This window comes from Bubalus kerabau, chromosome 17, assembly GCF_029407905.1.
Source record: "Bubalus kerabau isolate K-KA32 ecotype Philippines breed swamp buffalo chromosome 17, PCC_UOA_SB_1v2, whole genome shotgun sequence".
In the NCBI taxonomy this organism is placed as follows: Eukaryota; Metazoa; Chordata; class Mammalia; order Artiodactyla; family Bovidae; genus Bubalus; species Bubalus kerabau.
Genome location: NC_073640.1, coordinates 69,078,533 through 69,102,697, shown reverse-complemented (window position 1 = coordinate 69,102,697; position 24,165 = coordinate 69,078,533). Strand labels below are relative to the sequence as shown.

The 24,165-nt window shown below is 42.5% G+C and overlaps 1 protein-coding gene across 1 annotated transcript; it reads left to right on the top strand.

Annotated features, from left to right (window-relative positions):
• Positions 1-4,269: 4,269 nt before the first annotated feature.
• Positions 4,270-22,971, top strand: ZIM2 (zinc finger imprinted 2). The gene is made up of 7 exons (XM_055553712.1): positions 4,270-4,445; positions 6,761-7,224; positions 8,977-9,080; positions 9,683-9,730; positions 12,786-12,912; positions 13,113-13,205; positions 14,625-22,971. The coding sequence occupies exons 2-7, from the start codon at positions 6,843-6,845 to the stop codon at positions 15,572-15,574; spliced, it is 1,704 nt and encodes a 567-aa protein (XP_055409687.1). The 5' UTR covers positions 4,270-4,445; positions 6,761-6,842; the 3' UTR covers positions 15,575-22,971.
• The last annotated feature ends 1,194 nt before the right edge of the window (positions 22,972-24,165 follow it).

The following is a 24,165-nucleotide window of genomic DNA, read 5'->3' as shown; positions in this document are numbered from 1 at the left end:
ATGTTCAGGGGGGATGATTTTCCTTTTTGTCTTAATAATATTCTCTTTCAGCAAATAAAAGTCAAGAGTAAAATGTGCATACATTGTTTTTAGGTGATTCCATGTTGTGACATCTTAAATATGTATGAACACATATCCTTGTATCTACTCTTGCTGCTCTGATTTTAACATAAGGAGTTAGAAAACCATTAAGGACAGTGTAACCTCCTAGTTATGATCTTTTAAGAGGTGCTGCTAATATATTGAACACGAAGTTTTTAACTTTTTATTTTATATTGGAGTATAGCCAATTAACAATGCTGAGATAGTTTCAGGTGGACAGCAAAGGGACTCAGCCATAGATACACATTTTTCCGTTCTCCCCGAAACTCCCCTCGCATCCAGGCTGCCACTTAACACTGAGCAGAGTTCTTCATGCTTATAGTAGGTCCTTATTCGTTCTCCATTTTAAATACAGCAGTGTGCACATGTCTGTCCCAAACTCCCTAACCATCCCTTTCCCCCATCCTTCCCCTCAGCAACCGTAAGTTGAACATACAGCTTTTTAACGCTGATTCTGTGTCGTGCCCCTGGCAGGCACCCTGGACAAGACCCCCATGCATAAGAAAATGTTCGTGAGTTACCTTCAGCCTAGAAAATAAGAAAAAGTGAGAAAAACAAGATCCAGAACAAAATATGAACTTCCAAGAAGTTGACGTGCACTAAAGACAAGTGTGTGACTTAGAGGTGGGAGTCTCCTGACCTCTGGATGCTTCATGTGGCTGCAGCTGCTGCTAAGTCACTTCAGTCATGTCCGACTTTGTGCAACCCCATAGACGGCAGCCCACCAGGCTCCCCCGTCCCTAGGATTCTCCAGGCAGGAACACTGGAGTGAGTTGCCATTTCCTTCTCCAGTGCATAAAAGTGAAAAGTGAAAGTGAAGTCGCTCAGTCGTGTCCGACTCTTAGCGACCCCATGGACTGCAGCCTACCAGGCTCCTCCATCCATGGGATTTTCCAGGCGAGAGTACTGGAATGGGTTGCCATTGCCTTCTCTGGTTTCAAGTGGATTCTGAGAAAAATGTCTGCTTCTTTAATTAGATGGAAATGTACACAACAGAGAGCTTTGCATCAGGTCTGGCATTTAGTGCATGACTCCCGGGGACATTCCAAGCTGGGTTGTTGACCTATTTTTCCTCTGGACCCCAAGCTGTGTTAACTCCTCGATGACTTCTAACCAGGAATCAACGATCCCTGTTAGAAATGCCCATCTTGCTGCCCCCTTATCTCCCTTCCTTCCTCAACCACTGTTATTTCTTACTTTTTGTGTTGCTGTTATTGTTCTGTCACTAAGTCATGTCCGATTCTTTGAGACCCCATGGACTGCAGCACGCCGGGCTTCCCTCTCATTCACCATCTCCCAAAGTTTGCTCAAACCCTTGTCCATTGAGCCGGTGATGCCATCCAACCATCTCATCCTCTGTCATCCCCTTCTCCTGCCTTCAGTCTTTCCCAAGGAGTCGACTCTTCGCATCAGGTGGCCAAAGTATCGGAGCTTCAGCTTCAATGTCAGTCCCTCCGATGAATATTCAGAGTTATTTCCTTTAGGATTGACTGGTTTGATCTTGCAGTCTAAGGGACTCTCAAGAGTCTTCTAATAAAATTGTAGTCAACATATAAACTGCCTGTATAGATCTCAGACACCACTTTAATCATTTGACATGTGATGGGGTTCAGAATACCTCACCCCAAAATATGGCACCTGGCATATTGAAGGTGAAGCAGTTTGAGAAAACAACAGAAGGAAGTTCACTCTCACTTCCCCTTCCCCCTTCTTCCGTAAAACAAGTCATAATTCCCTAATGGGAGAGGTACCCTCCCTATACCAGGAGGAAAGGAGCATTCTTATCTCTAAAGGCTGAGGAACACTTCCAAGAAGAAGACTAACACACGGGCCTTGCTAAGTTTCTGCCAGCTTATTACACTTACCTCTTATTCCTTAATCTATCATATTCTTCCACAACTGTCCATGCCTCATCAAACCTAGTTTGAAATACTCAAGTCTGTTTCTTTAGGTCTTCATCTCCTTAGGAAGGCTCCTGTGCCAGTTAAAACATATCAAAATAAGTTGTAAGCTTTTTTCCTGTTAATCTGTCTTTGTTGGTTAATTTTCAGACCCACCCAGCAACCCTCAGCAGATGGAAGAAAAGATTTTCCACCTTTACGAATTTTAATCCTTACATTTACTTGCTGTCCTTTTATTTTAGAAGGACAAAATGAGGCTCAGAGAGCTTAAATGACCTCCAAATTGTAGGTTTTCAGATAAAATGCATAGGAGAGCCCTTCTGGGGAATCCCCCACACCAGGGGTTTGTGAACTGCATGTGTGTACCTAAAAAGTCATCACCAAACCTCAGGTTATAGGTTTTCTCTTATGTTCTCTTCCTGGAGTTTTCTAGTTTTGGTTTTACATTTGGGTGTGTGATCCATTTTGAGTTAATTTTTGTCACAGGTATAAGGTCAGTGATAAGAATATTAACCCTTATGTCATCATCATAGTCAACATCATAATGCATAAAATAATTACTGCACGTTTCACTATACTTTCCCTACGGATCTTGAGGCCCTGATAAATGTTCTTTAGTTAAATACAAATGGCTCCTCAACACAGAAAAACATTCTACCTTGCTCATGAAAAATTTCTCAACCCTAGTTTTGGAAAAACTGAAAAAGCATCCTATTACACTGAGAATGCAGGTTTGCTCACACAGGCTGGTGGGGGTCTGAGATGCAAGTGTCTGTGGAAGGCAGCTTAGAAATCTCTATCAAAATGACACACACATATGCACCGTGGCTCAGCAATTCCACTCCAGGGGATTTAATCTTCCCAGAAGGTGTACACACCAGCAGAACTGCTGAAGCTCATAGTTTTCCACAGAATACTGGTAGCAAAGGGATAAAAACAACTCAACCACCCAGTAGTCAGGAATGGGTTAAATAAATCAAGTCACAACAACAGTACAACAGAATTCAAACAGCTGTTCAAAAACAGTAGGCAAATTCTCTTTGTACTGATATAAAAAGCTCTCCGAGATAAGGAAAGAATTAAGGCATAGAACAATGTGTACAGTCTGCCACCTTTTGTATAAAAAAGGTAGGAAGTGAGACTATGAGTATTTTTGCAAACATAAAAATATATGTATTATATTTGTACAAATATATAATTATATATAATATGAATCTTTGGGTCATCATGATATATGTATTATAGTCGGTCAGTCGTATCTGACTCTTTGAGACCCCATGGACTCTACAGTCCATGACATTCTCCAGGCAAGAATACTGGGTAGCCATTAGCCAATGCTGAATAGTAAGTGGGTAGCCGTTCCCTTCTCCAGGGGATCTTTCCAACCCAGGGATCGAACCCAGGGCTCCCTCACTGCCGGCGGATTCTTTACCAGCTGAGCTACAAGGGAAGCCCAAGAATATTGGAGAGGGTAGCCTATCCCTTCTCCAGCGGATCTTCCTGACCCAGGAATCGAACCAGCGTTTCCTGCATTGCAGGAGGATTCTTTACCAACTGAGCTTCCAGGGAAGCCTTATATTACTGTCAAGGAAGTACTTATATGACTTAAGTATAAATTTTAAGCTACAGTATATACCACATTGTGTCACATTATAGATTGTGTTATATCATCACATTTCTTATTTAGAAAATATATTTTATATTTTAAAATATTTATATCTATTACAGATATATATGTGCCGAATTTATAGTATAGATATTTATATCAATAATAATCACATGTATGTGTGTATAATGCACATATGTATATACATATATCTCTATTTACATATAAACAAAGACACTGTGGAAGGACACTGAAAACATGTTCAAGCCTTCATAATTATTCAATAATTCATAAATATTCAAATAATAACACCTGTCACCTGAGTGTTACGTGGTTTATAGCATAAAATTTTGGTCGGTGGCACACTTTCACTTTTCACTTTCATGCATTGGAGAAGGAAATGGCAACGCACTCCAGTGCTCTTGCCTGGAGAATCCCAGGGACGGGGGAGACTGGTGGGCTGCCATCTATGGGGTTGCACAGAGTCGGACATGACTGAAGCAACTTAGCAGCAACAGCAGCAGCACACCCACAGTGAGAAGGCTTTTCACTGCATACTGTTTATTTAAAAAAAATTTTAAACCACGTGCTAACTACTGAAAAAATTAGTAAAGCACCTAAAAGAAGTAGTTCCCCCGGCCCCTCCCAGGCCTCTCTACGCAGCGTGGTCCTCGTGCGCCCCCCAGCGGAGCCGGCGGAAGCTGCCTGCGCTTTCTGAGCGGCGCTCTGGCCGTCCCACGGTGCACACGCGCAGAGCGCGTTGCGCATGCGTCGCGGGTTTGCGCGGCAAGTCTGAGGTGGCGAGGTTCGGTCAGGCGAGGGTGTCCGTCCGCGAGGTGAGCGCGCGGCGACCCGGGCCCGGACGCGAGGGAGGGGACCTGGGGGCGAGGGGCCGGCTCGCGGGCAGGGAGGCGCGGGCGTCCCTGAGAGGACGCCGGGGCAGACGCGCCCCTTCGCGGGGAAGTCGATGGGAAGGGAGGCGCGAAGTAGCGGCCCTGAGGGGAAGGGGTGCGGGCGGCCGCGCCGGCGAAGTCGCCTCCCTGCTGCTCACGCGCTCTCTCCAGTGCTTCCTCGGCCTGAAGGCCTTCCGGAAGGAGGGGTGCGTCCGTCCTCGTCCTCCCGCTTCGGACACCTTCCTCCGCGCACCCAGGACCCCGCAGACCCCCCCTTTTCAGGGCCCCTCCGCTCTCCCCTCCAAGAACGCGCTCCTCGGTCCTTGAGGACCCTCCCCGTCCTCCTCTCGGATCCCTGCCCTCCCCGAGGACCCACGGGCCTTCCCCTTCAGAGACACCTGTTGGCCTCCTCAAGGACTCCTGCCCTAGAAAACCCTCCTTCCCCCTTGAGGACTCCTCCCTTCCCTTCCCGCCCCTCCCGTTTCGAAGATCCCCCCAGTTTTCCCCCTCAGAGACCCCCGCCTTCCCCTCAGGACACCCTCCTTCCCCTTGAGGACCTCCACCCTCTCAGCCCTCTCTCTAGGACCCCCCTCTCACTTTCCCCGACCAGAAGCACCCGTGTTCCCCTTTGAAGACTCCCGTTCCTCTCCAAACCCCCTGTCCCTTTCCTCCAGCCTCCCCCACATTCAGACCCTTTTCCTTAGGCCTCCACCTCTCCCTTCAAGATAGTGCCCTCAGCCTTGGCCCTGCCTTTCTCCCTCCCCTCTGTCCTGCTCCTGCCTCTCTCCAGGCTCCCTTTTATCTACCTCAGAGGCTCTCCTTCATTCAGCTCCCCCTTTACCTCCTGTCCCGCCTTCATCTGTGTTTTCCCCCTGGCTCTGGCCCACCTCTGCTCTTCCAGCCCTTACCTCCTCTCAGCCTTCCTGCTGTCCCCTACTTCTGCCTTGGCCCTGGTCCGTCCTTCCTGCTCCTTCCTGTGCCTCTTCGCTCAGCCCTCCTCCTCCACCTCTCGCACCTCTCCTCTCTAATATTCTTTCCCTCAGTCCTGGCCCCCTTCCTCTCCTTAGTTCTGCCTCTCCTTTCTGCTCCTCCTTTACCTCAGCCCCACCCCTTCTCTCTGGGTGTCTACTCCCTGGACACCTCTCCTAGCCCAGATAGGTTCTTCCTATTTACCTTCCCCCCCCTCCTCCTCCTCTGCTCCAGCTCTGCATTCTGCCTGGCCTTGCTTTACTCCTTTCTCCATACCGCAGCACTTCTCTTTTGGTGGCTCCCTTCAGTCCCTGCTTCCTCCTGCCACAGCCTCTGCCCACCTGGAATCTCTTGGTCTTCACTCCGTTCTCCCAACTCTCGTCCCCTTTTCTCTGGAATTTCTTCCTTACTCTGAAGTCAAGGAACCTGCCACCACTCATATGTTTTTTAGGGACTCTGCCTTTTTTTTTTTTCCCCAAGTATTTAACATTAGCTGCTTTTATCCCTACGTTTCCCTCTCTGGGCGAGGAGAAAGGATTGCGAGTCTTGCTCTAGCTTGGGCCCTGGCTAGCCTAGGGACGCAGGCTGCCAGGATTGCACAGTCATTCCTGCTGCTCCTTTCTCAGAATCTTATACTGCAACCTGTAGAGATAGAAATTCAGTTCAGTGGGGGTATCATACATCCAAAAAAAGGAAGTAATAACAAATTTAAAATTGATGGTAGGCAGAAAAGTATTTAGAAAAAATTACAGTCCTGTCATATGTTATCCCAGATTAACTCCTAGCTAAAAAGTTAAAATGTGTAAATACAGAAATAAGAAAATATATTTCAATATTTAACTGGTCGCTGCTTTTTTCTTACAGATTTATATGATTTCTTTATATGTTTTGCATAGGAATCCAGTCCTTTGTAGGATGAATGTAATGATCTTTCCTCATTTTGTATTAACTCATTTTTAAAATGATATTCTTACATGGTTCATCAGTTAGTTCAGTTCATTGTGGTTTGGAGTTCAAATCTCTTCTCTTCAGTGCCATTTCTGAGATTTTTCTAGCCCGTGTCTGTGGATCTTCTAGACCTGATATTGTGACTGAGGCAACAACCTGTCTGTAGATGTACAAATCTGTGAATATTCATTTAGGCATTTGTGTGAAATGAGGTAACTTCCTTTGATTCACATAACCTCTACTGTCCAGTTAAACTGTGCAAACCATTTGTGAGTCTCTCTGTGTAATTTCTGCAGATCCTAAGGTTTCTGACTCTTTTCTTCATCTTCCACATCTTCCAGCCCACCATCTTCCACAACAGTGTGCTTTGAAGCAGTCTGCCTTTTAGAGTATCTCCATCCTTTGAAGGGTCAAGCTGTAAAAATGCTCCACATGAAAGAGGTTTTGGATGACATCTTGAGGAATCCCCAGCTCGTTCATCTACGTGATCAAGAAGAAAATCCAGAAACCACCCCCATAAGAAACCCAGAGGTTCTGAGAGTTTCTCATCAGAACTTTAGGTATTTTCAATCCCTGTCGGTGACAGGGCCTCACCAAGCTGTGAGCCAAATCCAGGAGCTCTGCTGGCGGTGGCTGCAGCCAGAGATCCACACCAAGGAGCAGATTATGGAGCAGCTGGTGCTGGAGCATTTTCTGAACATCTTGCCAGAGGAAGTTCAGATATGGGTGAGGTCAAAACAGCCCAAGAGCAGCAAGGAAGCAGGAGACCTGGTGGCAGGCTTGATCCAAGCATGTGAGGAAGAAGGTGAGAGGAGGGACTTTCTGAACATTTGCTGTATGCCTGGCATGTAAGAGGGAGCTAAATAAAAACTTGTTAAATGAATGAATGAATGAATTGTATAATCTCCAGTCTAATCTGTCTAATCTTATGTGAAATGAAAGAAACTTGAAGTTTGGTTTTTCCTTTTAATGCTATGTTCTGAGAGCATGCCTTCTCTCTGCTTTGTTCCCCGCCCTTCCACATTTCATTTTGAGCCTAAACTTTAGTGTCAACACAAAGCAATACACAGTCAAAAAAAAAAAAAAAAAAAAAGAGGGCATGCAATGTGGGAGATATGAGGCCTGAAATTTAAATTCTGTCAAAATTTGACTGGTCTCTTAGAAACTCAGAGTTACTAGACTGGAACTAAGGGCATTTCAATGATGATAGAAGAAAGGCATTCACTTCTAATAGCCCTTTGAATGAGATTGATACTAAAAACAAAGCTGAATGAAATTGATACTAAAAACAAAGCATTGTTTATATATACAAATATATGTAGACAAGGAGAGAAAGGCAAGGGAAAAAGACTGGGATGTGGACCATTGGGATGGGTTGATTGCATTGAAAAATATAAACAAGTAAATTTGAAATAAACATGAGGGTCATGTATGGCTGAATGCTGATGTATCAAGGATTATGATTAGTCCAATCGTGTGCACCTGTATTCATTAAAAGAATTGTGAAGATGCTAATAGTAAACATATTGGACACTTAAAATATACTACATTCTAAATATTTTATAATAGTGCTTTACTTCTCTTAGTAGTTCTTGAAATAGGTATTACCCTCCTTCCACAGATGAGAAAACAGGCACAGGGAGGTTGAATAACTTACCTGTGAAAGTGTTAGTCATTCAGTTGTGTCTGACTTTTTGACCCCATAGCCTGCCAGGCTCCTCGCCAATGGAATTCTCCATGCAAAAAAGACTGGAGTGGGTTGTCATTTCTTTTTCCAAGGGATTACGTCTGAGCCACCAGGGAAGCCCAACTTGCCTGTGGTCCACAATTATTAATAGTAATTGGCAGTCAGGATTCAGACCTTTGGCTGCCTCCAGTCTGTCCTCTTATTAATCATGGCTGTTATACTGCCTCCAGTGGACATAGGGCATATTGTCCCACAGAATTTTTAAACTTGGTCAAAGGCACCACCTTTGATGGAGCTGGAATTCAAGGGAAGGGAAAGAGCTTGCTAGGGTATGAGAAAGAAACTATAGAATAGTGAAAGGTACTCTTGGAAAGAGACCACAAGCATGAAAGGACTTCAGCTTTCGTAAGGGAAGGTTGGTGGTCGTCTTCTAGATCCCTGAGTGAAAAAGATATTATAATAAGAGTTGTTGTGTTTTTTTTTTTAAATGCCTGTTTTGTGCTTCACATACGTAATGTTTAATCCTTACAGGAGCCCATAGAATTAGAGATATTATCGTAATTTTCATGTTACAATTGAGAAACTGAGGTTCCCTGGTGACTAAATGGATGGTGAAGCTAGGACCGTTGATATGAATAAAGAGGGAACTTCTGCTTTATTTGGAAGGCGCTGAAAATCAATGGAAGTGTTTAGGGGTGGGAGATAACCAAACCTGTTCTCTGGAATTGCCACACTGAGATGAGAAATGTTTTTTTGGTCTTGTCATAGGAAGTGCTGCTTCCGCCCATGGCAGGTGAGGGATTGGCAGGCTACTCTCTCTGGGTGCTGCCAGACTGGACTCGATGCTATGGTCATTCCTTTCCCTTCTAGGTTTCTCTCTTCAGAACTTTGCTCTTGCCGAAAAGAGAAACACCAATGAACACCAAAAGGAGGACACAGAGATGTCTGATAGTAAACCATTTGTTACATCTCAGGTGAGTCAGGTTTTCTTCTGACTTAGTTCTCCAGTATGAGGAGCTCCCCTTTCTGATTTCTAGACCTCCCCTATCTAATTAAACTTCCTCATTTCCTTAAAGTCTTTATATAAACTTTACCTAACTGAGCCTTTCCCTGGTTTCTGTATCAGAATTTTCTTCTGACTCTTTGTATTTGCTTTCCTGCTTTTTCTCACACTTACTGCCACCCCTACATACCATATCTTTAATGGTTTCTCTCTTTTCTTATCTCGGGAATTAATTTTTCATTGTTTATTATTCCATTTTATCTCCACTTTTGACTTAATCAAAGCAACCCTCGTGTGATTTGTACTATTATTATGCTCCTTTTTATATATGAAATAACTGTTGTGAATTTTTAAAAATTTGCTCCTTAATGTTCTTGTTAAATCATGTTTTGAAACCTAGAAGAAGCTAACATGTTGTGCTTCCTTTAGAAAAAAATGGATGGGTGGGGGAAGGCGTTTGACAATTAGGAAAACAAAGTGTTTAAAAATGCTCCTTGAGGGAGAGAGAAGGGGAAAAGGATTGACAAACGTTCTAGGTGATCTGTTCCTGAGAATAGCCCTCTGTCCCTACAGTGTTCATGTCAAGGATCCCAAGTGAAGATGCCCACAGAGACTGCTGAGGTAATATAAAAGAGCTTGTAAGTGGGTGGATTATGACAAACTGGGGGGCACCTGCCCCATCAAAGGGGCAGCTGTGACTCAGCTTCAGCTAATGGTGCCATGTGAGAATGTGAACCCAGATCTCTAGATCTCTGATTTTTTAAAGAGAAGTCAAAAAATCCAAATAGTATGAATTACACCAATATTTTGGTGTTGGCAAATTTTGAAGAAAGAATAAAAAACACATGTGAGCCAAATAAACCCCTCTATAGAAGCTGGGCAGTCAGTACATGCTCTCTAGTTCATTGATCTGCATAATGTTTCCATGAAAACACAAAAGATGTATATTAGTGAAATGGGCATCATAGTCTTATGTAGTCTTCCAATACCTGCTTTTTACATTCACCCTTCTGTTACCAAGAATGTTGCATGTAATTGTAATTAGTTTGTTATTACTAGATGATGATGATGATTCTGTGGTGTGATTATATGTGTGTTAGTCACTCAGTGATGATGGCATTTGGTCCCATCACTTCATGGCAAATAGATGGGGAAACAGTGGAAACAGTGGCTGACTTTATTTTTGGGGGCTCCAAAATCACTGCAGATGGTGACTGCAGCCATGAAATTAAAAGACTCTTCCTCCTTAGAAGAAAAGCCAAATAAATAAATTAAAAAAAAAAAAAAAGAAATAGGGTTTTCACCAGCCCACCCTGTTTACCTGTTGTTCAACTGACTGCAAAAACAACCCTCACTATTGTTCCTTCTCTAAGGAAAATCTGGCCAAATCACCATCTGCCGGGTTTGGGTAAACTCCAGGAGCTGGTGATGGACAGGGAGGCCTGGCGTGCTGTGGTTCATGGGGTTGCCAAGAGTCAGACATGACTGAGTGTCTGAACTGAACACTCAGTTGTGTCTGACTCTTTGCAACTGCAGGGACTGTAGCCTGCCAGTCTCCTCTGCCCATGGAATTCTCCAGGCAAGAATACTAGAGTGGGTTGCCATTCCTTTCTCCAGGGGATCTTCTCGACTTAGGAATTGAACCCAAGTCTCCTGTGTTGCAGGCAGATTCTTTACCATCTGAGCCACTGGGGAGCCCCAATATCATAATACATTTATCTCTTCTACTGTAAATGAATGTTTGGGTCTTTCTTAGATTTTGGAGGTTATAATGCAGTACACATGAGCAGATATACCTAAGAATAGGTATATTTCTGGACCCAAAGTGCTTTACCAATTTATATTTCCCTGGTGGCTCAGACGTAAAGCATCTGCCTGCAATGTGGGAGAACTGGGTTCAATCCCTGAATTGAGAATATCCCCTGGAGAACGAAATGGCAACCCTCTCCGGTACTTTTGTCTGGAAAATTCCATGGATGGAGGAGCCTGGCAGGCTACAGTCCACGGGATCGCAAAGAGTCGCACACAACTGAGCAGCTTCACTTTTAGCATCTTTTAAGAGGTCTCAAAAGTCCACATTCTAAGATTTTCCTTGGTGGCTCAGTCAGCAAAGAATCTGCCTGCAGTGCAGGAGTTGGAGGTTCAATCCTTGGTCAGAAAGATTCCCTGGAAAAGAAATGGGAACCCACTCTCTGGTATTCTTGCCTTGGAAATCCCATGGACAAAAGAGCTTGCCTACAGTGGATGGGTCTCAAAGAGTCAGACATGACTGAGCAACTACACCACCACCACCACCAAGAGTCCACATTCTAGACAGTATTTGGTATTGTCAGACTTCTTAACTTTTGTCAGTTGAATGGGTATAAAGTCATACTTTGTCATTTTGAAATGCATTTTCTTGTTATAATAAGATTGGCTATCTCTTCATATTTATGAGCTGTTTGTGTTTTATGGATGAGCCACTGAGGCTTAACCTATCCACACTCAAAATTGTCTCTTAAACTTAGAACCAGAACTTTAACCCAATTGTCTCTTTTTCCTGAAACTGAGGTATACCGCTCAGCTTTTATTTGCATTTTTTTCTCTTTATAAAGGAACTTAAAAGGATCTTTCTCCTCCAACATAAATCTTTAAAAATTAGCAGCAGGAGCTATCTCAGAAATGCTCCTACTTCTCTCAGACTTGAAGACCAAAGAAAGATATACTTCTTTTTTCTCTTTCTTTTTTATGTTTTAAATTATGAAAGTATGATAACACATTTACAGGAGTCTTGGAGAGTCCAGAACAAAGTTACATATAGTTCCACTATGTGGTGGTTGGTGGTTTAGTCGCTAAGTCATGTCCAGTTCTTGTGGCTGCATGGACACATGGCCTGCCAGGGTACTCTGTCCATGGGATTCTCCAGGCAAGAATACTGGAGTAGGTTGCCATTTCCTTCTCCAGGGGTTTTCCCGACCCAGGAATCAAACCCAAGTCACCTGCCTTGCAGGCAGATTCTTTACCAACTGAGCTATGAGGGAAGTTCCACTATAAATTACAATTATTTTTAAGTAGATAAATTAAGATTTTTAGTTGGACTTTCAATATCAAACTCAAAATTAATAGAATGAATAAAAGTAAATGGATATAGTAGATCTGAAAAGCACTGTGAACCAGTTCAACAGAATTCAGATTTATGTAGTTTTCACACAACAAGAGAATCCAAATTCTATTCAAGTTCCCATAGACTATAAACTAGGAGACACTAGAACATATCCAGGGACATAAAACAAAGTGCAAAAATTTCATGGTCTGAAGGTATTGAAATCATATACAGTCTGTTGTCTTATCACTGTGGAATTATGTTAGAAATTAATACCAAGAGATATTGGAAAATAACCCACATATTTTCAAGTGCAGTGTGACATTTCCCAAGAGATATCTTTGACTTAGCCATTGAAAGTCTCTACAAAGTTAGAAGACTGAAAAAAACAGAGGATGATTGCAGAGAAGAAAGCATTTTAATGAGAAAGACTTAAAGGAAAGATACACTTCTAAGTCCCTGAAACCTTTGGATTAGAGTGTTTCTGCTTGTCTGAATGTCTGCTTCATGGTCAGTCCCCTCTTATCAGGCACTTTTCCCCTCTTTGGGATAATTCCGGATTTCAATCATTTAGGAGTATGTCTGGCATTTCAGGAGTTGGTGACTTTCGAGGATGTGGCTGTGCACTTCAGTCCAGAGGAATTACCCTACCTCAGTGCTTCTCAGTGGAACCTCTACCGGGAGGTGATGCTGGAAAATTACAGGAACCTGGTCTCCCTCGGTAAGCTGTGATGACCAGAATTGTTTCCGGACATTGGCATATGTCCCTAGTGGCAAAATCTTTGGAAACAGGCTTTATTGTTCTTGTGTGTAAATTTGCACTTTCCCTATTATCTCAGAGTCTTTAGAAACCAGGCTGGGAGTGGAGTTCCTGAGGGTACAGGACAGAGCCCCAAAGTTATAAGTCTCCTTCTTCAACAGGGTACCAGTTCCCTAAACCTGACATTATCTCACAGCTGGAAGAGGAGGAGTCACATGCTAGGGAGGAAGACGGGAGTACAGTGACATGTCAAGGTGAGCAGTGAGACCGGAATCTTGGGGAGACAACCCTGCTCAGTGAGCAGGGGCTGGGAGCTGGTCCTCAAAGCCCACTCAACTTAGAGAGAAGGCTGGTAGGTGCTTTCACGTGAGGGGCTCATGTGGCCTCACCACATCATTCTCACTCAGTACTTCTTTTATCTCCTCTCCGCAGCTCATCTCTTCTCTCCTGCTCAGCTCCAGGGAGGCCAGTTTCCCTATCCTCTAGTATTCAAGCCCCTACATTCATTTGTGCCTTTCCCCTGACAGCTAGAAATCAGAGGTCTTTCCTCTCTCACTGAGGCAAGCGAAAACCTTGGTGTGATACCACTGCTCTTTCCAGCCCCACTCAGGGAGTTGACTTTATAAAGCACAAACTTTTGATCAGGTTCTTAACCACTCTCAAAAGAAAATCCAGACTTCTAGCAAAACATTTAAATCCATCCCAGTCTGGCCTAAAAGTCACATCCAGCTTCATCTCTCATAGATACTCCTAATAGACCCCTGTATTACTGCTCCCCAGGACTCTACTTTTCACAGTTCAGTGTCTGCTCAGAGTAAGCTTGCCACCCACTTAACTGCTTGCTCAGCCCTAATGCCTTCCCCTCCCTGATCTTTTTGTGTTCCCAAAAGAAATTAATTCCCCAAACTCTCTTTTTGTACATTTATAGCCTGATTAGAGTCTTTATACAGACTTATGAACATCCATTTGGATAACACTTTGCTCAAAATCGACGTTTAATAAATTTTAAGTTGAATGGGTAAAACGAGAGATTGAGAGCCAAGAAAAGAGTTGGAATTCTCTTGCTTTATTCTGAGTGAGAGATTGTTGACCGGTGTACTCCGCTGTTTGTTCAATAGTCCTACAGAATTATGATAATAGGGGTTTTTTTAAAAAAAAAAAAGTGTTCCCTAGCAAGATTAGTTAGAGAAATGCTACCTCTTATATCTCCCCTCTTTGAGATCTGAGATGCTGGTTAAGGGATCTGAAGAGTCCTACAGGAGTGAAAGCTGACTTGCATCATACAGTATTGCCCAGATTGACCTGACAATAGAATCCCTTTATGGCCACAGTTATATTAGTTCCTCCAAACAGCAGTGGTGTACCAAGCATGGTCTGGAAGTTTCAGCCAAGCCCCAGTCCCACCTCTTCTCTGGTTTCCTTCTCATTCTCCTGTCGGTGACTCTGGCATCTTCGTCAGTGTTCAGTCCTCCTAGGTGGTCTCTTCTGCCTCACCCTCACCTGTCCTTGCTTACTCTCTTCTCCATCCTTCTCCCACTCTCTCCTTAGGTTCCCAGAAAACTCAAACCTCTGTACTAACTATTCTGTAATTTTTGGTCTTTTTCTTCTGTTTCTACTATAATGATGTTTCTCTCTGAGTAAAAATAGTAGAGGACCTTTTACATTTCTTTTAGATTGGGAGGAACAATCAGAAACCAAAGATCTAACTCCAGAGCAAAGCCTGCCTGTAGAAAAGTCATCCTCGGGGGCAGGAATAGAGGATTTGGAGGCAGGTGACTCCTGGTATACCCACACAGGAGAGTCTTCTGATGATCCCCTGGAGTCACAACAGGTCAAGCCAGCGGAAGTTTTGAGTCCCACAGAAATGAGTGACCCCAAGACCCTTGCTCAGGAAGGAAGCCACGAGGGTGATCAACTAGAGAAAAGCTCAGAACTTAACAAACCATTGGAGAGTCTTCCTGGAAAGGATCCCCAGGAGCGCACTACTCCTGGAGTCTGCATCAGGTCCCAGCTGGCCCACAACTTGTTTTTCCTCCAAGAGAACAAACACTACAGATGTGAATTTTGTGACAGAAATTTTAGTACCCGACCAGGCTGGGAGAAACACCAGCAGATCCATACGGGGAAGAAGCCGTTTGTGTGTAAACAGTGTGGGGAAGCCTTCTACCTCATGCCACACCTCACCAGACATCAGAAGACTCACTCAGATGGGAAGTCCTTGACCCAGCGTGCAGATGTCTACGGCCGCGTGAGAATTCAGAGTCAGGACTGCCACGAGTGTTTCCAGTGCGGCAAAGCTTTTATCCAGGCTGTGCATCTTTTCCAGCATCTCAAAGCCCACGAAGCAGCAATGGCCCTGCCGCCTGAGTTGCCCCGAAACAAGATGTATTTGATTCGATATAAGCGACAGCACGACTACGTTGGAGAAAGAGCCTGTCAGTGTTGCGACTGCGGCAGAAGGTTCCGTCAGAGTTCACACCTCATCCAGCACTACAGGATTCACGCTCAGGAGAGGACTTATCAGTGCCAGCTGTGTGGGAAGTGTTTCAGCCAACCATCCTACCTCACTCAACATTACCAGCTCCATTCCCAAGAGAAGCCTCTTGAGTGCCGTCACTGTTGAAAACCCTCCCGTCAGAACATTTCTCAGCATCTTAGGCTTTCTCCTGGAGAGAGCCCCCTCGAGTGCTCTGAATGTAAGAGGGTCTTCCACCAGCCCGCCCACCTTGTTAACAACTTGAAAATGTGTTGCGGTGTAGTCAGAACACAGCAAGAGGTTGCAAGGGGATAGGACAATCTTTTTGCAGATGGACAGCACGTGTGTCAGTCACTGAAGCAGAAAACCTTACAGAGCATTTTTGTTGCATGGGAAAGAAGCCAATAGATTTTGCCCTTCTCTGGTGGTGTCCACAGAATGGAGAACCTCGATTTTGCAATCCTGGCAAAAAATTTGTGACTGGCAGGTGGACTCTAGACAGGAACTCTGTTGCCTGAATTTTTACAGGAGTGTTCACATACAATATCTTTATCACATGGGATGTATCAGCAGAGGGCATCATAAAAAGGTTTTTGAGGTGTACCTATAGTGATCAATCCACAAAGCTGAAGTAATTGGTAATGTGTTTACATAGTAGTTCATAATTTTGAAAACATTGCCATATGTATTATTTGATCTTTGAAGGAGTGCTGCACTGCACCGAGTTTGACGATATTTATTTCATATTTACAGATGGAGCAAACTTGAAACTCCAAGTTGTCATTTGATTTGACCTGGGTTTTAAGTGATGGGGCAAGAACTGAACCCCAGCTTGGTTTGGTTCAATTATTTGGTTTTTGAGAGTCCATGAGATACTTATTTTAAATCTTGATGCTCAACCCAGGTTTGTTTTATTCCTGCCACATCCTCTCTGAGGAAAAGTAACAGCTGTACTGACTGAAGCCACCTTCCTTTTTAGTAATTTCAGTGTTATTTCATGTTAAATCAGATGGGGACACTTGTAGTATTAGGGGATCAAAAAGATTTTTAAAGTGAAGTTCTGATAGCCATTGCCCTTACAATTTAGGATTAGATGAATTTTGGGGGCACTGATCGGTGAAGTATATTTTTGCTAAACACTTTCTTATAATTGGTCTTGTAGATCGTAAATCTGCTTCTGATCAAATAGAATTTTTTGTAATTTTATATTTGAGGGTTTGGGGTTTTGTATTTTTGAAAAAGGAAGGAATATTTGAAAGCTGTTTCTGTTCTTGGACTCTGGCATCGTCAGCACAGCCAGCTTCACATAAAGTCCTATTTCTGCGCTGGGCATACTTCACTCAAAAGTATGAGCCACGGATTGCACTAAAAATCCTGTTCATACCATACTGTTCTAATGTAAAGGTTTTGCATCACCAACTTGAATGATGGTCAGATGCAAAGACACGGGAACCAAGTGGACCTGGTGTCTCAGAATTTGACTCCTTGCCTGGCAGGGTGGGTTGTGTCTATCGTTATTCACTGCCTTGCTTTTTCTCATCCTGCCATTTCTGATCTATGATGTGTGGCTCCAGAGTCATGAAATTAAAAACAAACATGACTCATTAGGACCTGCACCAGCCAAATGAGCACTTGCTCCACATGAGCGCTCACTCACAGCCCCTCTTCCTCGTTTCCCAAGTCCCTGATGAGACAGCCCTCACTGACTGGCCCTGTTTCCTCCCAGGGACCACCCTCCCACCCACTGTATATTTGTTTCTGATCCTGCCACCACTACCTCAGAGGAACATAATGTCAGTGTGGCTTATTGTTGATGTTGTTAATTAACCTATATTTGTTTCTCTTTGTAATTTATAAATATCTCTCAGGACAAACTTTGAGGAGAGCTTCCAATTTCTCCTGAAACTTTTACCTACTGAATTGTAGCATCTAGCAAGTGGATTTTACCTACAGCCATTTTTACTCTGTCATACTATAATGGTGATTTTTTTAATTTTCCTCATCCCTTCTACATTTAGTAGTTAGAATTCTGTGAGGAAAAGTTGCTTCCCTATATTTTTATTCAGTAATTTATTTTATCAGGATGGATTTGTGGCATGGGCTGTAATTCAACACGACCATTACTTATTTTAGAACTGTTCCAGCTCTGGCCACTGGGAGTCCTTTCATGTTGGTTCCTATGCCTTTTCAACCAGACCCCATCCTTTTCTGAACAGTTGTAATTTTTCCTTAATCTCTCCATTCAACTCCAGGAAAACCCTGTAATTTCTTTATGATAATTTCTACCTCACCACTACCTTTTGAAATCTTCTTTCCCCGGGATCATAGCTTTACTCACGCCCTTGTCAGTCTGCCATTTCATTTCTTCCTTCACCATTTTTGCTAAATCTCCATACTACTTCAATTATTATTTCACACACTTTCTTTCAATTGTGTCATCTCTGTTTTTTTAAGCTTCAGTATGTCTACCTAAAAAGGAAAATTTTAGATCAACTCAAAGTGTCTTACCCACACCGTAATCAGATTTTCCTAGTCATTTCCGAGATGTCCTTTTATAGCTGACTTGTTTGAATCTGGATCCAAATGTGCTCCATTGATTGCATTTGGTTGTCTGATTTCAAGTTTCTCTTAATCTAAAGCAACCTCCTCTCACTTTTTCTTAATGCCTTGTGTGACCCCAAGAATAATGTAGAAATATATTTCCCCCCTCTCTCCACCCAATTCCTAATATAGCTAACCGTTTTTATATTCTTTATATTAAGGTTTAACTTTTTAAATTTAGAAGCACTTATTTTTTAATTTATTTTTAATTCTGATAAATCCATGACAAAATTAAGTGGAGTCACATTATTGTGCCGTGGATACTCAGGAGTTTTTCATCTTGAAAAACTCAAATTCTGTATCCATTAAGCAATAACTCCCCATTTCCCCCTCCCTGCAGCCATGGCAACCATCATTCTAGCTCTCGTTTTTTTTTAAGCTTTGTGTGATTATGCAAGTAGTTTTGGCAGAAACAAGGTCAGTTGTCCTGTGGAATGTCCCCCCTTCTAAATGTGTCCGTTTGCTTCCTGTGGTATCCTTAATTTGTTCCTCTCTCTGTATTTTCTCTAAGTGGAAGTTAACACTAAACTCTGGAGAATTTAATTTGACTCGTCTTCAGCTGCTTTGGCAAGAATACCTCGTAGGTGGTTTTGTGTGCTTTGTATCATATCCCATCAAGCTTTTTGCCCTTCCCAAAGGTCTAGGCTCTTGAAGTCATTCTCCAAGCCACTGCACCATTCACAGGCAGGAAGGTTTCAGAGTTTTCACCATGTGTGGACTCTTCATGATCCATCTGCATGTTCCTTCTTTATCACCTCTTCTAGACTTTTCTTTATGTGCCTCCCTCCATTACTCCATCCTGGTCTTTAGATATTTGGATTAAGAGGTGATGGAGACTCCTTGAGGGGGTCTGCTGTGTGCCATTTGTCGAGGGCCCTGGCCAAGGCTTCTTAAGAGGCCTTAACTCTAGAAAGCCAGGGAACATCAGACTTGACTCTGTTCCGACGCTTCTTTCATACCACAGATGGCAGCGGTGACAGCATGGATAGTTAACTCTGCCGGTCATCCCCGGACTAGTGGGCATGTATGGAATATGCACAAGCCACTGCCTCCACACTTTACAAGCTGAACTCGAGCTGCCTGTGGTGGCAGGTACCTCAGCCTGTTACCTCTCAGCTTGCTGCTTTTCTTCCTGCGGTTCTAGTGGCCCCCAAGATAATGCTATTCTTCCTGGCTTTTCCCAACCAATTCCTGATACATCAGGCAGTTTGGGCACTGCTCTTATACTCAGGTTAATATTTTTTAAATTTAGAAACACTCATGTTTTAAGCTTTCTTTGATTATGCAAGTAATACATATCCGTTGAAGACAATTAGAAAATACTATCATCTTTGAGGTTTTGGATTTTTGTTTTTTAATATTTGTATTTTCCTGTCTTAGATATACTTGCTGCTGAAAGAGGTATACACCGTTCAGACATTTTTTCCTGTGTGTAGGTTTATATAGATTTTTAAATAAAATACATACTATTTTAAAAGTTGAAATTTTTCTTCTAATATGTCATGAACATCTTCCTACATTCCTAAATATATTCCCCAGTTTCATCTTTCAGGACTGCCTGATACTTGATTGCATAGATGTGGCCTAGTTTATTTCACTAGACTTCTAGGGTTGGAAACCGGGGATACTGTTCTTTATCTTTTTTTTTTTTATTCCATTGTGAACCTTTTAAAAATTTGTTTTTATTTAGTTATAATTAACATACTGTATTATATGAGGATGGGGGGATAGACCAGAAAGTTGCAGGGGATTAAGAAGTACAAACTTCAGCTATAAAAGAAGTCACAGGAATGCAATGTACAAATAGGGAATATAGTCAATAATATTGTGATAGCCCCGTGGTGGCAGATGGTAACTGGGCTCGTTGTGGCCATTGTTTGGTAATGTATAAGAACACTCACTCCCTGTGTTGTACACCCGAAACTTATCTCTTACGTGTGCATTGCTTCCCCTTTACCTCCTGAATCTTGGAATCTCCATCAGCAACTTGCTGTGATGTCTTTGCATGTGGTTGCGTTCCCCAAGGAGAAGTTCCCAGCAAGGCTTTGGAAGCACTTGAAGGCTTGGAAGCATTCCTGGCCTTCTCTTCTCAATGTCTAAAAGATTTTTAGATTTTTTTTCTCTTGGGAGCAACTGAACTACTTAACTCTCCCCTATACTCACTTTCTCCATGAAGAACTTGCACTCTTAACCCCCCTTAGGGAATAAGAGGCCTGATGTCAGGCCTAGAAAGATCCACAGATGAAATAGTTTGTTCAGACCCTCATTTAACCAGTTGTGTTAGGTTTACTTTCCTCATTAAATAGTATTAAGCATATTAAATAAAATTTGAGAAGCACAGCAGGCTAATAAACTACCCCGGGGTGTTCTCATCAGAGCACACACCCAGGACCATGCCTGTGTTCACTGGCTGAGGAGCCCCTTGGCAGGGCAGGGAGAGCATGGGCTTTGGAACCAGGCAGACCTGAAGCCAGAGCCAGCCCCCTCCTCAGAAGCTGATTAACCTCGCTTTCTTAAGAATTGCGGTGACGGTGCCTCCCGCTGGGGCTCTGGAAAGGCCTGGAGCTCCTCTGTGCAACAGAGCCTAACAGTGCCTGGTACATAGTAGGCACTCAGGGGGTGCTTAAAGTTCTCTTAGTGATTGCTGATAAACCACAGCCATACATCAGACACAGCCACATCTTATCATATTTTAGTATTCACTGTACTTAAAATTTTTTTTTCCTTTGAGTAAACATTTTTCATATAATTACAGATTTAAAGTTTTCTTTTTCTCACTAATTTGTAATGACAATTTAAAAATGACAGTGATGAAAAGGTTCGATTAACAGATCATAGAACATTTGTATTTGTAGTTGCTTGCTTAAGATAGATTTCCAAAAAGTGGTATTACCAGATGAGACGTGAAAAGCATTTCTGTGATTCTCAAAAGATAGTGCAGAATTTGTTTCCCGAGGGGCAGCATTCACAGCCGCCAGCTAAGGGCAGGGCGGGAGGAGGGTGGGCAGGGATGTGCATAGCTAATCAGTCACACTGGCCCTGAACCTGAAGACTGGCCCACACCTTTCTCAGCATAACACTCCACATCAGACAGACTGAGCAGTGCATATTTGCAAAGAAATGTCTTTGCCACCCCTGGTATAAATAAGTATGTGAACAACTTGGCCAGCATTGCATATTTATTACTTAAACCAACAAAATGTTTGCTTGTTTGATAAGCCAAAAAAGTAATTCTTGCTAACTCATGGATTCCTTCCCGCCTGTGTATGCTTTTAAACTTCGCTGTGTATAATCTCAGCCTTTTGCCCATTTTACTATTGTGTCTTTGTGCCTTTTTTTTTTTTTTACTGATTTGCAAGAACTGGTTTTCCTTTTTTTCAAGTATGCATTTCTGAAGGATTCCTGCTGTTCATTTGAGAGCAGTACTTGACTCATTAAAAACAATTTCAGTTTTACGAAAAGGTAGATCTCTCTGCCTTGCCGTCCCTGCCCCCCCGCCCCCACAAACTCCAATGCACCATAAACACCATTAGCATTTTGGTCATTTTGGTTTGTTTTCTCATAATTTTTTTTTGGCTGCATAAACTGCATGCAGGATCTTAGTTTCCCAAACAGGGATTGAACTTCAGCCCCCCTGTGTTGGGAAGCACAGGGTCTTAACCACTGGACCGCCAGGGAAGTCCTCTGTTTTCTTATAATTTAAAAATAATTAGCAGACTACGGAGGTGCTTGCCTCTAAGGAGTAGTGGGGAGGAACTCTGGTTTCCTTGGTACCTCTCTTCTATCTCACCTACTCACACATGTGGCCGTTTTACTATTTTAAGATGGTCATAGCTTTCATTTAGCTGTGATCATCCCATGTGTGCATGGCATGTTTTTTCCATGTAATTGTACACCTCACACACTGCTCTGTCACCCTGGTCAGCCGTTTTCCCCTTGTTCACAGCTGCACAGTATGCCCAGAGATTTATCTATGTGGCCCTCCCTCTGTTTGAATGTTTAACTTAGTTCTGTTTTTTCACAATTATAAAGAATACTGTGATGAAAATTTTGGTCCTTAAAATATTTTTCTAAACTTAGGATTCTTTAAGATTTTGCCAAAGGGGAATTGCTGTATCGGAAGGGGAATGATTGTATTGGAAGGGGAATACTTGTTTAAGGTTCCTGATACTCATCTAAGTTTTCCTTTGAAAACATAGCAATTTGCACCGCCACCATTAACTCATGACTGTGTTTTCCACACATTCTCACTAGCATTATGTATTAAGAGTACTTTTCACCTTTGCTAATTTAACAAGGGAAAGGACATTAATTTTAATTGTATTTATTTAGTTTTTAAGGACACTGAATATTTTCCTCTGAGCTTCTTAAGCAGTTATATTTCTTCTCTTTGCATTCATTGTCTGTGTGGCTTTAATATCTTCCAATCAATTTGAGCAGTCTCTTTATTAAAGGATATTATCTGTCTTCATTTTGGCCATAAACATTTTCCTGTTTGTTTGGATAATTTTTTTGACAAGGTTTCAGTTTTTATATAGCTCATTTCTTCTGATATCTTTTCTAAACCTAAAAATCTAACCTTCTCTAAAGATGAATGTTTTATTCTGCAGTTTTTATTATATAAAATATACTTTAACTATTACTGAATTTACTCTGAATGTATAATGTGAAAATAAAAAATAAATAACTGCCCCGACATCAATTTTAGTAAATGACACATCAAGTCATAATGTTATTTTATAATACAGTTCTATATCTGTATCATCCAAATTGTTTGTTTTGTCACCCTTTACATATCCTAGATCTATATTTTTAACTTGCGTATAGCCTTATGAGTTTTCTGTCATTGTGCCTTTAAAAAGTACTTTATGTGTATGCATATTTATATAAGAAAGATATGATTGTTACTCTTCTGAATAAAAAATTTGTTTACCAGTTAAAAACAGCTGTTTGATGATTATTGAAGTGAACTTACAAATCAGTTAGGAAGAATTGACCTTGTTACATTTATTAGCATCCAGGAATATGATATTCTTTTGTATATTCAAGCATTCTCATCAACTGGTAAAGCTTTGTTTTTCTCATAAGTTTTCCTTAGTTATTCCCACATACTGTTGCCATCCTAGGCTCCGTTGTGTAGGCTTTTTCTTGTTTATTATAATTCCTCCAAAAGCCAGCATCCTAGGAATGGGGCTACTATTCCTAGTGTTGCCCCGCTGCATGCTCAAGCTAGCCAAACCCTTTGCTTCCAGAAGCAGGTGGGAGCCACAGATTATCCGAAGGAAAATGCAGGAAAAGCATAGCATTAAGTATGTGAGCACACGTACACACACACATAACTTATAAATACCACCCCCATACCCTGCCCCCAGCCTCAGTTTTGAATCTCCTCTCACTCTGAGTCCAGGGCTGGGGCCCAGGCCATCTGATTATCAGGTCTTCTCCAGGGGGGACCCTGAAAGAGCGAAGAAGTACAGGACCCATTGCCATGATACCTGGCCCACTTCAGCCTTTCAGATAAAAGCCTGGTTTGGATTAGCTGACCATAGGTTTCGTCGTTTGTTTTCTTGGGCTTTGGTTTTTCTTGTGGGGTGGGGCAGGATTGACCATACCACATGACTTACGGGATCTTAGTTCTCCCTACCAATTGTAGGAGCCAGCCAGAGCTCCAAAGGGTGGCACCTGACTGGGAAGCACTGTCTCCTGCTTTCTTTTAGTTTCGTTCTATTATAGAATGCAATGGGGAGGGAGGAGGGAGGAGGGTTCAGGATGGGGAACACATGTATACCTGTGGCGGATTCATTTTGATGTTTGGCAAAACTAATACAATTATGTAAAGTTTAAAAATAAAATTAAAAAAAAAATTAAGTTTCCAGTTTTAACCACATTTCCATCCTAAAGGAAATCAACCCTCAATATTCATTGGAAGGACTGATGCTGAAGCTACAATACTTTGGCCACCTGATGTGAAGAACAGACTCTCTGGAAAAGACCCTGATGCTGGGAAAGATTGAGGGCAGGAGGAGAAGGGGACGACAGACGATGAGATGGTTGGATGGCATCACCAACTCGATGGACATGAGTTTAGGCAAACTCAGGGAGATAGTGGACAGGGGAGCCTAGCGTGCTGCAGTCCA

What these genes read in the sequence shown, in the direction of transcription:
- ZIM2 (XM_055553712.1), top strand. Translation starts at nt 6,843, where the DNA reads ATGCTCCACATGAAAGAGGTTTTGGATGACATCTTGAGGAATCCCCAG. An exon ending in CCAAGCATGTGAGGAAGAAG is followed by an intron (nt 7,225 to 8,976) that starts GTGAGAGGAGGG and finishes TTTCCCTTCTAG; the next exon opens with GTTTCTCTCTTCAGAACTTT. An exon ending in TGCCCACAGAGACTGCTGAG is followed by an intron (nt 9,731 to 12,785) that starts GTAATATAAAAG and finishes CTGGCATTTCAG; the next exon opens with GAGTTGGTGACTTTCGAGGA.